A 16,186-nucleotide genomic window follows, 5' to 3' on the forward strand; every position below is an offset into this window, starting at 1 on the left:
ATAGGTAGAAATTACCAGGTTCCATGGACAGTGGCCTGCTAGCATTGCATGTAGACTATGCTGCTTTTCCATTTCAGATTTCATGCATGCTATTTTTTAAAATATATATATATAAAAAAAGATATCACCAACTTCACATCATCCACATTTTTTGTTGAACAGGGCTTTCGTTGTTATTATCTCATAATATGTAGCCGATATCCAGTAATGACAGACAGCCAACTATTAAAGATTCCTTTAAGCCTAAATATTATTTTACAAAGTGTTAAAGGGGAATCCAACCCAAATAAATTCTTGTTAAAAAAATGAAAGGTTGAACAATATCGGATAAACAATAAGAAAGTTATGAATTTTTAAAAGCAAATATTGGTAATCAGTATACCAATGGAGACTTTAAATTTGCCGCATATGTGGGGTCATAGTGATGTAAGGCAAGGACCAGTCTTCCATGCCCTCCAAAACATAACTGACCAAAATGGCATTTTTCCCAAAAGTTTTACTTCAAGTTATATTTTACTTTCATGATGACATAAAACAATATACTATCTTGATGCCCCAGGGAAATGGGTACTTGGGAGAAAACCAGAAATACCTGATAATTGAGTACATATCCTACGGGACAGCTGTCCTTGCCCCTTGTCATAATTTACTTCCCAAGTTGCCAAATCTGGAATCAACATAGTCTTATGAATCTCAATTTTAAAGCGGTCATAACTCTGTTATTGCTTTTCCAATATATCCTTGAAACTTCTGTTTCATTTATTTTTCTCTTTTCCTATACAACATTTTATGGCCAAGACTTGATTCCCTTTTAATGTACTGTTGACGGGTTTGTTATTTAAAACAATAGGTCTATATTATAGATATTTGTTTTAATTAAAGGGGATTCACCGGGCTTAAGATAACTATAAATGACTAGAGTAAAATTCTCCAAGCAAAATGCTGAAAATCTCATAAAAATATGAGAACAAATAACTAAGTTATTGGATTTTAAAGAGGAACATTTTGTGAAATCAGTTTTACGCACGTCGTCATGAATATTCATTGCATAGGCTTATGATATCACATGACTTGTCAATCAATTTTTTTTTCTTGGAGGAAAAAAATGTGAGGATATGACATTATCAGTTTGCTGATTGAATATTCATAATGACATGCATACATCTGTTTGCCCTAAATAATGTGGATCTTCAAAATGTATCTTTGTTATTCATTATCCGATTTTGATCAAACCTTCAGTGTTTTTTTTGTCTTATTTTTCGCTATTTGTTGAAATCAGCCTGGAGTACTCCTTTAAATGGCATGAAATTAACACTAATCTGCTTAATAATGCAATTGACATACGAATGACTCCCTTGACCTTGTATCGCAGGTCCTATGCTGCACCAGCAGATGAGCTCTCGCAAACTTCCAACTTTACCGCGTGGCAATAGTTGTGGCCCGCCCTCACCGTCTTGTCAAGAGGCAATGGAGTCTCAGGTACATGTACAAAACTAACCTTAAAAAATGAAGAAATAACTTACAGCTTATTGATGCTATTCATGCACCCCATTTACAGATAACACCAGCATTTGCTTGAAATCTTGGACGTCATGTAAAACATTGATCTTATGTTAATTTAATCACTTTCGAAATGTTACTAAATAGTGCATGAGTATGGTAAATCAAATAGCCATCAATTTAATTTTTATTAAAGCCCGTATAAAGGTTTGGTGAAGTGTCAATAGTATAAATGGTCCATTTGAGCACCTACCTTTCATATTAAGTAATTGGATAGGAGAAGGAAGCTACAAAGCATATTTCCTTAAAGTATTAACCCATTCCATGATTTAAATACACCCAATTTCGATGTTCAATTGCTGTATTTTTTGGTAAAACACATTTTTTCTCCAATCCTTCACATCATAACAGTTTGAAAGCATACCTATTTTTATAATCTAGTTCTGAGGTGGACTATTGAAATGGACTTTGGAGACTTGGAGACTTCAACATTGAAGATCAACTTCTAACGAATGTTTGTATGTTTTATAAAACACACTTTATAAACATATAAACATTTTTTTTTCATATTCCTTTCCAGGTATACGACGGTCTCGAGCTGGGATCAGTGAACCAATACATGCATCCTTATGCTCAATCAACTATTCCTGCCAACAAACACTGCAAAGCTCCTTCTAACTGCCCTCCAGACTCCGATCTCCAATATGGCGACTTAAAAACCGATGATATACCGCCACCAAGCGGCGATAAGGTGAAACAGAATCACATCGAAGGTACCTACACGACTACACTCAGTTACTTGCCAATGGGTTCCCCTACCGTTTTAAAGAAATCCGAGCGTAAGCCGAGCAGCCCCGTGGATAATATGGTGACGAGCGAGCCAGCCTTCATTTATGTGGGTAAAAACAATGGTGAGCCGGAAAATTCCGATGTTCAAACGGCGCTGCTCGTCGACATCGGAGATGAACGAAGGTCGCCGAGCGACAGCGATGATGGGTACTACTCGGTTCCGAAGAATAGCCGAGTGGCGTCGATTGATGAGACAACCCCGGCGCTCGGGGTCTATTGAAGCTGCACATGCACTTTTCCTGTGAGGAATGAACTAAAGAATAGTCTACCCAGGAGTGATACGCTTGTCTTGTCAGCGTCATGGCTGCTGGAGTTGATGGGACACATTCCATTGTTGAGAAACGCAAGGGCATTACGAATGCACAAAGTTGAAAGACCGGCAAGGTTGTTTAATGAGTACTAGCGGAAAAGGAAGCTGTTCGACCTATATGATTGTATGATCCATTTATCTAAAATCACAGCACGCTTGTACCGCCGAGTGATTTCAAGATACATGTATTTGTTTGGTATGTTCGTATTGGAAAAAATGAGCTAAAGTCGGCATAAACTTTTATTTTGTGGGAAATTATCGTACCAATCTGAATTTCCAACTTTTCACTAATCAAAGTCAGAGTCTATGTTGCAATCATTATTAATCAATGACTACGAACACTTGATTATTTGAACAATCAGAATTGTAATCAATTTTCAGCATTCCATGGAATATTTAAGATTCGGTTATTATCACCCTATATATTATTCTCGAGCAACCGATATTGTCTGTTTTATGTTCGTCAATTTACACTAAAATGAAGAGATCGTAAATTTGTCATTATACATTTAAAATGAACAGGTCGAAAGATTTTCCTTTCAGGGTTATCAATCATGTTATCATCTGAGCTGCTATATAAAGCTGGTAGTATTTTACCTATTATAAACGCTCCGTTCATGCAATTTACGCCTTATACAATGTAAGATATGAAAATATGTTATTTGTTAAAGAAGGCTATGCCAAATTTCTGACTAACGATATGCATTTGCTTATTCCATCCTTTGCACGGTAAACATTCCAGTTTAAATCAATTTGTACTTTAGTTTAGATATAAGTTATGCAATTTTTTTTTTTTTGGGGGGGGGGTTAGAGTTGTAAACACGGTGTAATTTTATAAAATAATTCAGTAAAAAGCATTTCGTGGGAATTATCGTACAATGTTTCATATTTCAAATCGATCCCGTCATGGAATGGCCGATAGTCAACGTTAGTGCTGCCTATACTATCAGTACTAGGTTGTCTAGTAAACAAACAGGCCGGGAAAGGGTCTAGTCGTGATTCATAAAGACACATGTGGTACATACCGTGTGAGTAAAAAAAAAAAAAAAAAAAAAAAAACGAAGAAGAACAAAAACCCACTTTACACTTCAAAAATCCCCAATTTAATAAAGAACTGTATCATGAACGCATATGGTTGGAAAAGTATCCTTCCCCAAATAATTTGAAACCATATTTATGTAACCATACTTTCGTGAATGCAGCAGCCAAAGATTAATTGATCAGTTGGAAGAAACATAAACATACACAAAATAAATGATGAATACTTGTTATCATTGAGTTACATGTTTGTCTAATTTAGGTGTTTCTACATAAAGGCCTCAAGTTAATAAAATGTTGTAAATACTAATATTATATCAAATTAAACTATACATGTACATGCTTTCTTTTAAACTGTTCAATTGATTATAAATATTCAACCATTCCTTTTACACTTATAATTTATTATGAGACTTGGTTAAATGTGATAACATAAGTTCAAAGCAAGCTGCGAAATTTGTGTACTGTCATATAATCTAACAATATATATTTTGGCCATATTTTTTAATTGGAAAATTTGTATATAGTGTAGATAATACTGATCCAGGGCCAAAATTAGTCATTAAAAATGACCCATTATATATTGTGTGTAATCTGTCCATAAAGTAGAATGTGTATTTTATGTAGTAATAACGTCATCATTGTAATAAATGCAATTGAAATATTCCAAAATATGTAATGACTATATTCCACTTCTGTTGGTCGATGTGTTTCTGCGATACTCTACCCCCCCCCCCCACCAGTCCAATCCCTTATATAGTTTTCCCTTCGGTTTAAGCTTGAAATGGGGCATGTTCTTTGCTTGTGGATGGGTCTTGATATTTGATGGGTTGTGTTTGTGAGTCATCTTATTAAAGGACAAGTCCACCCCAACAAAAACTTGATTTGAATAAGAAGAGAAAAATTCAACAAGCATAACACTGAAAATGTCATCAAAATCGGATGTAAAATAAGAAAGTTATGGCATTTTAAAGTTTCGCTTCATTTCACAAAACAGTTATTTGCACATCTCGGTCGGTATGCACATGAGGAACTGATGACATCACTCACTCACTATTTCTTTTGTATTTTATTATATGAAATATTTGTATTTTCTCGTCATTGTCATGTGAAATGAAGTTTAATTCCTCCCTGAACACGTGGAATTCCATTATTTTAACATTTTGTGCTTCAGGCAAGGAGGTCCTAATCGTCAAATTCATAAAAATTGAAATATTGTATAATTCAAATAATAAAAAAACAAAAGAAATAGTGAGCGAGTGACATCATCTACTCTCTCATTTGGATGTAACTGGCTCCTTCATATAACTATTTTGTTAAAAATAAGCGAAACTTTGAAATGTCATAACTTTCTTATTTTACATCCGATTTTGATGAAATTGTCAGCATTGAGCTTGTGTGATTTTTCTCTATTGATTCAAATCAACATTTTTCTGAGGTGGACTTGGCCTTTAATTAATATTAGGGGAGGGGGTGATTGTATTTGTGTGTTTGTAAGGGTGCATGGGTAGAGGTGTTGGAGAGGATAATTGAGAGGTAATGTTAAATCTAAAGTGCGTCATTTTAAGGGACAGTGTTGTTCTCCCCCCCCCCCCCTCTCTTCTCCTCTCTTTCTCTCACTACCTCATCTTCACATGTACATCAACACATTCACCAACCCATGCACGTTTTAGGAATGCATTCCACCCCTCTTTTATCTCCTTTCCCCTTTTCTTCCCAAACCTCTCTTTGTCGCTCTTTCTGTTACTTGTTCTTGTCTTCTTGTGTCTTCTCCTTCTTTCTCCCCTCTTTCCCTACTCCTATTCCTCCTGGAGTCCCATTGCCCTCGTTCTTGTTCTCTATATCATTGAATTTCTTTTGACATCTTCGGGGTTTCAATATACATTTTCATACTCTCTGGCTGAGACACACACACAACAAAAATTATTGAATTAATGTCAATACAAGAGTACGAATATGCACTATGGTTAGTATTCAAATAAGTTACAATTGAATAATTACAATTTTCCTTTCTCAGTGGAATAAAAAGAAGCAAATGCTGTTTGCAACGGGGCGTATAGTTATTATGTACATGATAATTATGCTTGGAAGTTCATGAATTGATAGAATGAAATAAGATTCGGGGTCTTTAAAAGATGGAGTTTAATATAACATACTGGGTGGACAATGTGGAACAATTCAGTGTTTTTGTAGTTTGGATGTAGAGTAGATCATTTGCGTTGAAATCTGAAGAGAGAATGAGATACAAAGCAAGGGTGTGTTCATTTGAATTCGGGAGACAAAAGTATCAAAAATTCCAGAATGGCTCCTGACCGCCATTTTGAAATAAATCTCAGTTTTGGAGGGCCAAAAACAACAGTGATACTGAAAAGTGAATTATGGGGGCTTAGATGACAAGTACACCCGAAATGAGGAAAAAATCCAAGAAGCATAACACTGAAAAATTTAATCCAAATTGGATGTAAAGTAAGAAAGTTATGACATTTGAAAGTCTCGCTTAATTTCACAAAACATTTATGCACATCCTGGTTGTCAAGGGGGAAAATGATTAATTCCTTCATGAATTTATGGAATTAGCATTGCTATATGGTTAAGTCAAGTGGATCCTTGTAGTCAAATCTGTAAAAAATTGAATATTCTATAATTCAAACTATAAAACAAAACAAATAGTGAGGAACATCACAGACTCTCTCATTCGCATACCACTGAGCAGCTGAGTTGTGCATATCACTGTTTTGTGAAAAATAAGCGAAACTTTAAAATATAATAATTTTTTTTTTTACATCCGATTTTGATGAAATTCCAGCGTTATGCTAGTTATTTTTTTTCTATTTATTCAAATAATTTTTTTTTCTGGGATGGACTTGACATTTAAATATAGTGAAATCCAATTTCGCGATTATTACAATTATGTCTAATGATTTGATCTTTATTGGGCCTTTAAATCCAAGAATGCCAGCATATTTTCTAATTATCAGAAAAGCATAGTATTAAGGCCTTGAAGAAGGGCCTGATCACACTTAAGCTAGTGATTTACGTATAACATCATGATATTATTATCAAAATATCTGTTGATGTTTATACCCCCCCCCAAAAAAAAAAAAAAAAACATAATCCATATACCTTGATTCTTATTTTATTATCAAATTATTCTATCATGGCTCTACGGTTAGTTGGCTTGCCCGAGTTTAATCTATACTTTCGGAATTGGTATACTTGACACATTTTTTAAATCTATACCTCAAGGTACATCATTAGCAGAACATTTAGTGTTACAAATGACCCGACGATCCAAAAAAATGTCAATGTGCTTAGCAAAGCATACAGAGATTATATATGTTAACGTGCAATTAAGTTGTCGGTATTTAATTAAAATAGAATGAGGGTTGATTTCACTTTCTTTTTTCGAGAGAGATAGAAAAAAAAACTCTCAAGCGATCCATATTTACAAAAAGGCATTTGATCATGCATTAAGAAGAGTACACAAGGTTGATTTGTTTTTTTTAGTTATAAAACATGGCGAAAACAATCTTCCGATATTGTTTTCGCCATGTCATATAACTATCAAAGCTGAGCTATGCTTCTTTTATTTATGAATAAGGAGCATCGTGTTTTTTTTTTTTTTTTTTTTTTTTTTTTTTTTTTTTTTTGGGGGGGGGGGGGGGTAATTTAAACATGGTCCATGATTTAAAGAAGCGAATAGCAGCTATGTTTATACACGTCGCTATATAAAGCACCGTATTGTGTATTTGTTACCCTTTCCAAGCATTTTGGTTTCTGAAAAAAATCCGATAAGACCTTAGTTCCTATTTTTGATCATAAATTATGCCATATTAAATTTATATAGAAAATATTAATCGGCAATCACCCTAAACTTGAATCTTCGAATATCAAAATGATTTCAGGCACCACGGAATATACAAATCGATATAATTTATATGACGTTCGAAACATGTTAAAGTCTTTCTTTCTGTAGGGTTGCAAACAGTGGTGTACCTAGGATTTTCCACAGGGGGGGCAAAATCGACCGCCAAAAAATTTGAAAAGCAAAAAAAAAAAAAAAAAGGTCTTCAATGAAAACATGAAGGTTTTCGTACCAGACAAAAATTGACAAGCAAAAAAAAAAAAAAAAAAAAAAAAATTCAATCTCATCAGGGGGGAGGGGGGGGGCAATAAAGGTCTTCAAGCTCGTCAGGGGGGGGGGGGTAAAAAAGGTCTTTTAAGCTCGTCAGGGGGGCAGGTATATGTCTTTTGTATGGGTTGTGGCTCGTCAGGGGGGGGGGCAGAGTGCCCCCTCTGCCCCCCCCCCCCCCCCCCGTAGGTACGCTAGTGGTTGCAAATCGAATTCGGAAAGCAAGCTCTTGCTAAATATGCGTGATTCTTATATTCAGTACATGATCATTAGCCAAATAACTATATCCTGAAAACCAGCTCCAGGCACTTCCTTTTAAAGCGTGTCTCGTCCCAAATAAAGGAATTTTATCGCATAAGATATTTTCTTTTTATTCTTAAAGTAACCTTTACCTTCCAAAAATCAAGTAATATTAGATGTGCTTGTAAATGCCAATTGTGATTCACACACCATTTGTGTTCATTCTCCCCTCACGTCCGTGATTCTACCATGGAGCTCCATGGTTCTACCGATCCACTCCTGTTATAACGATATGCCAAGCTCAATCACCATGATCACACATAATTATAACTCTCATAGAATCATCAATAAATACATGTCTTTGTAAATTGTCAATGTCAAGAATGAGAATTAAAAAAAAAAATCGTTAATTGATTTATTCTGTTCAATCATGTTTTTCTTTAGAAGAAGAGAAACATTTCCGTTTACAGAACCTAAGAGCGCATCGAATGCTAAATAAAGAAACCGCTAATATTACTGAGACCAAGGCTAGGAGAAAGGCCAAAACATCTAGCATATTACGCTGTATAAAGTTGAGCCCAATCAGTGGGCTTCTCATGTAGCCACCTCCATGCTTCATCACGTGATTTACCCAGAATGCAGCGCGATCGCCAGGATGCATCGACCTACTTTGCAGACGAGAGGACAGTAGCTTTGCCACCTCCGAGTAACTGCGAATACGAAAGGTAAAACATTCATAATTAGCACTGTGAATACGGGGAAATTCTGAGTTCAAATCTTTCTGAAGGAACAGACCAAAATTCGTGTTGTTTCCAAAGACATAGGGGGTGTTGCAAGAAAATATTTGCGATCAATTGCAAATATTCTGTTGCAATTTTACAACTGACAGATCAACGTTAGCTATAGCAAATCAGATTTCAACTTCTTGTTTTAAGGAGCAGATTAGCAATCAATCTTTAATTTGCAATTAACTGCAAGACATATGATTGATTTAGGGACCAAAAATAGACTTGCAATTGATCGCAAGTTTCTTGCAACACCCCAATAGAATACTATCGGTCGCTTTGGCGTCACTTCCACGATAGCGAGAGTGAAACATATCTAAAAGAAACGCTTTTTGTAACCAGGGATTTAATAGATGTTTAGGAGAAATTGGGTTATCGAATACATTATTTTGATGATGTGGAAGTAGTATTGATATGTAGGAACAATTCACAGCACTCTTTAAAAGATGAACGTGATATGAGCGTTGAACAAAAATAAGGTCATGGATGCGATTATATCGCTTTATCCATGGGCGTCAATCCAGGTGGATGGAACAAGAGCAAACGTTAAGTGATAATTAATTGAAAGGCATGTGTTTCATATCATTGTTTTTGTTTTCTTCAAAATATATTGAATACAGTACGAAATGTCCTTGAAATGTCGATAGGGATTTTTTTTAACATACAATGGTGTGAACTGGATCCGGATTTGACTGCACAGCCTAAAGCCCGATTTCAACCATATCCCTCAAGGTTCTAAAATAGAAATCTACTCCCGTGCAATAACCATGAAAAATAAATGATTAAATACCTATTGTTGTTGAAGATTGTCTTTATTGCATCGTCTAGTACATCAACAGTTACTTTGGTCTTGTCAAGGACTTTCCCAAAACCGTGATGCGTCAGTCGAGACCCCTGATCTATGGCATCCCCTGTGAGTGGTATTAGAATAGCTGGGACACCATGGTACATGGTCTCGTAAAACCCGTTGTTGCCGCCATGGAAGATGAATAGACGTGTCTTCGGGTGACCTGAAAGACCACACAATTGCAAAGTTTGAATGCGTTAAGATTACCAACGACTTTTGTGAAGATTGCCAACTTCTTTTGTTAGTTGGAGACAATCTTTAGCATAATCTTCTTCAAAAACAGAACTCTCAGTAACCCTAACCCCAACCCTATCCTTACCTAAAATATCATTCTGTGGCAGCCATGGCATCATCTTTACATTTGACGGTATCTTGAACTTAGGTTCACCGACGAACTGCCACAAAACCTTGTGCTGCGGATACCGACCAAAGACCTCGGCAAATGGTTCAAGGAATTCTTGTTTGATTTGGGTAACATAAGTACCGAGTGTGAATAAGATGACGCCACCATCGCCAGATGACTGCATAAGGGCCTCTAGGTCCTGGAAAAATAAAGGAACAGTTAAGCATCAAAATTGTAGTCCTGTGGTATTTACTCAGAAATTAATAAATTTATATACATTCATACCGTTGAAATCTGGTGGGAAAAAAAAATCATTTTTTTTTTTTTACAAGTTTACACCTAGTTACCAATAATACATATAGTATTTCCATTTATTTTAAAGCAGGATAAAAGAGCATTGTATATTAAATGCCTTGCTCACGGGCATAGGTGCCGCGGCCGGGGATCGAACCCGGACTTTATCATTTATAGCCAGGCGCCTTAGACCACTCGTCCACGGCACCTCCATCGTTTAACCGAGTATATTAATCTAGCTCTCTCTCTCTCCTTTATGTGTACGTTTTTTCCTTTTTCTTCTTTTTTCTGTCTATTTCTCCTGTTTGTTGTTGTTAATGTGTTAGTTTGTTCAGCTTCGGTGTCTGATTATCCGGGGAGAAGGGGGACTCATGGGGCGGGAGAATGAAAAAAAAAATACACTCAATCATTCAATTTGCTAACGTTATGTGATAATTTATAATTGCTTTAGCTGCATACAATAGTCGTTGAAAATGCTTTTTTTGTATGATTTTGGATTATGTCTCTGTCTTGAAATTATATGTTATTTTTTATTCATCATTTGATTTGTGTGTTCACAGCCGCAATTGATTTGTTATGTTATTTTTTGTATAATATTTTCTATATTATGTATGTATGAATTTCATTTGAAGTGAATGAATAATAAAGATTACTACAAAACAATAATAATTTTCATAAAAATACGTTAGAAAATAGATGTATCCCTTACCTGAGGGCAGTGGTGAATTTATTTCCCACATACGTCAATTTAAAAAAAATGTACAAGATTTCAAAATGTGTGGTTATGATTAACGGTTTCCCCCCTTTGAACGAGGAATAGATTTCTTTCACAAACACATCAAGGGTCCAAAATCAAACCACGGTAGGTAAATACTAAATTTGATTTATTTACCCAATGACAGATTACAAACTTCGAGCAAGTTCAATTATTACCAAAAATTATTGAGGTCAATAGAACCTTGGGAGGAAAAGGCAGAGCCAGTATTGTTTACAAATCATTCAAACATCGGTGGGAATCACATTGACTTAGATAAACTAATGATGAATTCTATGAAGGAGGATTTTCGGGCTAAAATTAATGTAATTCTTTCATTAAAAAAAAAAAAAGAAAACAAGTTTTTTTAAGAAACAAAATATCTCCGATAGAGGGTGCTAGATATCCAAGATTTGAATATATGAAATGTTCACAGAGAAGTGGCGGTTGGAAGATCTAAACTGTCTTTACACCTCCGTTAGCTTGGTATGTTAGACAATACTAGATTATAATTCACATTACTTGCCCTTGTTTACTCAACGAAAGACAAGCGTTAAAATTAAGTTGTGTTTGTTAGTCTTCTTGCACCAAGCCTCAGGGTCCCGTAACACAAAGGTTAGTGATTAATCGTACTCTTAATTTTTTTTACGATTGATTGTACATTTTATTCAATGCAATCAAACGTAAAAAATGTTACAGGATGATTATTGAGCTTTGTGTTACGAGGCCAAGAGCTTACATCTGGTAATGGTGCTGCCGGCCTTGCAGTGATTCCTCCGATGGTGATGATATTCGGGAGGAGCGGCAGCGGGTACTCCACCGCAAAATCCATATTGACCAGGAATAGATCGGTGTAGGTCCCAATGAGGTCCGAAATAGATCCTTGCAGATCTTGCCTGATCTGATGTCGTTCTCTGACTGTGTTGAACGGCCCATGCATGTACTCTAATACCTGGAATAATATTTGATTGGCTACTACGTTGTTTACACGCTGTAGATAAAACAAAAAGCGAAATAAGATTATTTTAAAAGATGTTCCATTTGGATTTCAACTTTCAGCGATTGTCATATAAAGGAATGAAGACGTTTGGTGTACATTTTTTTATTATGGTCTAACTCTAAGGATACAGAATGTTGTAGCCAACAATGATGTATGTGGTAAGAGAAGACAAGCAAAATCAGAAGAACTGAAAATGGGAGTTAATATTTGATGGAAATCTAATTTTGTAAATTTATAAAAGTTATGCTTCTGAGATTATTTTTAAGGCATCAATTTAGGCCTTTGATGACAAGAATGAAGTTTGCAATCCAGTATATACAAATGATAATTTCCACGTGTGTAATATAAAGGGATCTAAGTTGAGAAGGTTAGTATTGTTGGCTTTGTCATGCAGTAGATCTTTAACAGAATTTCTCTGCTACATAAGTATCTAAAACTGTATTTTTAAGGGTGCAATTTATGGGCGCAAAATGCACATACATACACACACAATGTTCTTCCACACACAATATTATTTTATGCAGTAGCCAATGCGCAAAGTGTTTATTTCACATTTTAATGGGCATACTTCATCATTTGGCGCACAATTACATTTATCCCAACTTGTTGCATTTGATCTTGAAGGATGCGATTTGGGAAATACATATATATTTTTTAAATGAACTGAAACATTTTGGGAAAAAAATCATTCAACCATGCTTACTTGTAGAAAGGACATTTTATTCGTATAGGCATTCATACAGTCTGGAGTGTAAGCCAAATTGACTGGATTTCGTGCGTACATGGACAGCATCGTCGGCACAGCCATTGGGGAAGACAACACTGCGGTTGTGTTCAGTTTCATGGCCACCATCAGACTGCACAACCAGATCATGTCATAGACGACCACGTCGAACTTGCCGTCTTCGAGTTGGTGCATGACGTCGGGGTTTCCGAGGAGGTCTTCGCAGTCGTCCGCCGCACCTTGACGATGGGTTTGCATGAGGTTGATGATGTATGTCGCCGTACTTGGTTCAAGGGCATTCTATGAATAGGTGGATGGTGAAACGACAATAGAGCTTGATTAAAAAATGAGTTAAATCTACTTTAGACCAAAATTGATTTTTGTTAAATACAAACATATGTATCTTAGACGTGGGAATCAAATGCAATATATCGCATTTGATAAAAAAAGGGAATGGTTGGTAAAAATTGATTGCAAATTTGAGTTTTGTTCCGATAGGAGCTAAATCCAAAACAGTTTTGTTCCAAAGTAGCTGCAGTTATTTGAAATTTGTTATTTTCCTATCTTAAATGAAGTAATGCATTCAATTTCGTAGGTACATGTTGTGGATACAAGTTCACACCATCAGTGCAAATTTTGACGAAAATAGAAGATTTTTACATTGTTTATGAATATTTTTGGATTTAGCTCTTTTTGGAATTAGATATCGAAACGTCACCGTCCTTAGAAAAGATGACAAAATATCATATTTCTTTCTTTTAGTAATTTTCGATGCATAAACATAAGGAAAGATGTGAAATGTACTCTAACATCCATATTTATGAGTTTCGTGTTCAATTTATAATATCAAAACTGTCTTAATTGACTAAAATTGACATTTTACTGGGGTTTTAATCCAAAAGGAGCTAAATCCGTGAAAAATAACATTTCATTTTTTTTAATTGATACTAAATGCTAGATTTTTGAAATGATGATTTAATTAATCTTAGATGGTAGTACTATCATCTATATCAAAATAATTTGCAGAAAAATACCAAAAGTGGATTTAGCTCCTTTTGGAACAAAACTCTTATTGCTCCTGCGACATTTGCTCCTGTTTCGACATATCAGACATGTCAGAGGGCAATATTATAGTTGGAATTAGATTGTAACATAAATTTTGGTTCAGAATAATACAAAGATAATGATCAGTTTATAGAGTTATGGAGGTTGAATTGTAGGTTTGGCTTAACTTGCAGATTTTCCATCGGTGCAATTGTCGCCGGAGCAAACGTCATGGAACCAAAGAAGTGAAATTTAAATACTCTTTATATGTATATATATATATTTGACGGAAATGGAACACATGTTGCCCCGTTTTACATAATATGAAATCAAGTTGCAATTATTTTCATTATGCTTTCGATATTGTCTAAGGTGGTAACATTTCTCCGTTCATATTTCAATGCGTTAACGAGGTGCTTGAATGACACTTTTATATATACTTCAGTTGAAAATACATTAAAATGACAGCTTACGATAAAAAAGTGCACCTACAATCTAAGTTAATTTCATATGGATATTGGCTAATCCTATTTGAATTATACATTTTTTTCTATTATGACGTTTGTATCTTTAGGGATTTATTCAAATTTAGTTTGCTTTATTTATAAGATTGTTTATAAATTTGCATATTAGCAATGAGATAATTAAACAATGACATGAATGCAGATGATTTGATTGTTGATAAAATCTAATCATATTTGATAAAATCTGAACAATTTTCGGTCAGGCTTATATTAATTTGCATATTAGCAATGAGAAAATTAAACAATGAAATGAATACGGATGATTTAATTGTTGATAAAATCTAATCATATTTTGATAAAATTTGAAAAAAATTTGGTCGGGTTTATATTCACTAAAATGTGAGCAAGGATTAAATTAACTAATTGGTCACTACTCCATCTAATGAACACATGTAGGCAACACAAAATGGTTGATCAGTCTTTACCTTTGAGAAGGCCAAATGTCTTTCTTTGACAGACTTAATCTGCTCAGTCGATTGATGAAACACAATGAAATTTAACTCCGAGTCGTCAGGATTATCTGCCCGGTGAGCATACGCTTCGCTGACGAGAACCGTCACATTATGACCATGTTTAACTAGGTATTTTCCAATCGTCTTCCCGACGAAATAGTGCGATCCTTCGCCAATGCTTGTGGTGATTAAGACGTTGCCCGCCAGCAGGCTTGGAGGCAGCGTAAGAAGCACCACACAGAAACATATTAATGGGACTGCATTCGATCTTCGCAGAAGAAAAGATTGATTCGCCATTGTCTCGCTTTCTCCTTGAGCGGACGGTCTCCGTGCTCGAGATTGATGTCTCAAACATCAAATAAGGAGTGTAATCATAATATTTGTATCAGCCAACACAGTGCCACCATGGAGACTCTGATAAAAACCGTGCATAATTATTAATCTCATTGAAGTCCGTTGCTTGAAAGCGGATAATGCTTTCCTTCCGTTCGAGCCCTTGGTAAAAAATAAATATGAACCTTATACCGTGACTACCGTATATAGCTACGAGATGAGACGAAGCCAATCCTCGTTCTCCCACTGACCAAGTTTGTACTAACCAGCAGTCGTGTTGTCATTGAAATGATGTGAATTGTCCCTCAATTTTGGAAGGAAGGTCAGTGCTTTATATTAAGTAAATAGGCCGTTGAAGTGATCAGTTGAGCTTAGTCTGCCTGAACAGACCCTTATTGGTATTTTTAGCGGTGTTCGCAATTTCAGATCATGGCACACATATGGTAGTCGTGTACTGTACATTTCAAAATCTAAGTTTGACATATTTGGTTCGTACTTGGAACTTGCGTATTTCTGTTTGTATGCATCCACATTCGAAAATGACTGTAATTTCAAATTATTTTGACAATTTTAGGTTTGTGCTTGTCATTGTCCGAACCCATGATCCCGTCTCGCTCGTTTTTCTTTCTCAAACTATAAAGAATATAAATTAAACAGATGCAGTTATTTTTTCGTCTTAAACGAAATTGACAGTTAATTGATTGACGCACGCTGGAGATTGCCTATACCAGAGAATAGATTTATATAGAAAAGGTAAAAGGAGTATTTAAAAAGAGTTCACTCGTCTGTGAGAATTTTTAAAACGATGTTTAATTTGTATTTTCAAACAGTTCCTATGTTTTTAAGAATTTCATTTAAATGTTAGTCAAATTTCCTCGAACGGGTAAGCCTTAGTAAATATAAGTATTAATGTAAATCTATATTAAGTTCCTAGTTCCCTTTTGTTCTGACGGCTTTGATCATGGAACATCAAAAGCGTCAGAACATGTGTGGTTTATTGCTTGTTCCAGAGCCAAA

The 16,186-nt window shown here is 35.3% G+C and overlaps 2 protein-coding genes across 2 annotated transcripts in view; one reads left to right on the forward strand and one right to left on the reverse strand.

Moving 5' to 3' along the window:
- LOC129267359 (immunoglobulin superfamily member 10-like) overlaps positions 1-4,371 on the forward strand; it is a 28,583-nt gene extending 24,212 nt beyond the window's left edge. Inside the window, exons 11-12 of the mRNA XM_054905073.2 lie at positions 1,373-1,479; positions 2,081-4,371. Of these exons, the coding sequence (XP_054761048.2) occupies positions 1,373-1,479; positions 2,081-2,569 (596 nt within the window). The 3' untranslated portion in view covers positions 2,570-4,371. The remainder of the gene's footprint in view (positions 1-1,372; positions 1,480-2,080) is intronic.
- Positions 4,372-5,646: 1,275 nt separating this feature from the next.
- On the reverse strand, positions 5,647-15,629 carry LOC129266423 (UDP-glucuronosyltransferase 1A1-like). The gene is made up of 6 exons (XM_054904272.2): positions 14,810-15,629; positions 12,796-13,116; positions 11,832-12,083; positions 10,021-10,243; positions 9,645-9,864; positions 5,647-8,779 (listed from the first exon to the last, which is right to left on the reverse strand). Exons 1-6 carry the CDS (start codon positions 15,131-15,133, stop codon positions 8,494-8,496), a joined length of 1,626 nt encoding a protein of 541 aa, XP_054760247.2. The 5' UTR covers positions 15,134-15,629; the 3' UTR covers positions 5,647-8,493.
- Positions 15,630-16,186: the final 557 nt, after the last annotated feature.

This window comes from Lytechinus pictus, chromosome 8 (assembly GCF_037042905.1).
Source record: "Lytechinus pictus isolate F3 Inbred chromosome 8, Lp3.0, whole genome shotgun sequence".
Taxonomy (NCBI): Eukaryota; Metazoa; Echinodermata; class Echinoidea; order Temnopleuroida; family Toxopneustidae; genus Lytechinus; species Lytechinus pictus.

Excerpts from the sequence above, each read along its gene's own strand:
- LOC129266423 (XM_054904272.2), bottom strand. The coding sequence starts at position 15,133 with ATGGCGAATCAATCTTTTCTTCTGCGAAGATCGAATGCAGTCCCATTA. Across the intron at positions 12,084-12,795 it reads ATAAAATGTCCTTTCTACAA|CGTGTAAACAACGTAGTAGC; the intron begins GTAAGCATGGTT and ends TTTTATCTACAG. Across the intron at positions 9,865-10,020 it reads GCCACAGAATGATATTTTAG|GTCACCCGAAGACACGTCTA; the intron begins GTAAGGATAGGG and ends GTGGTCTTTCAG.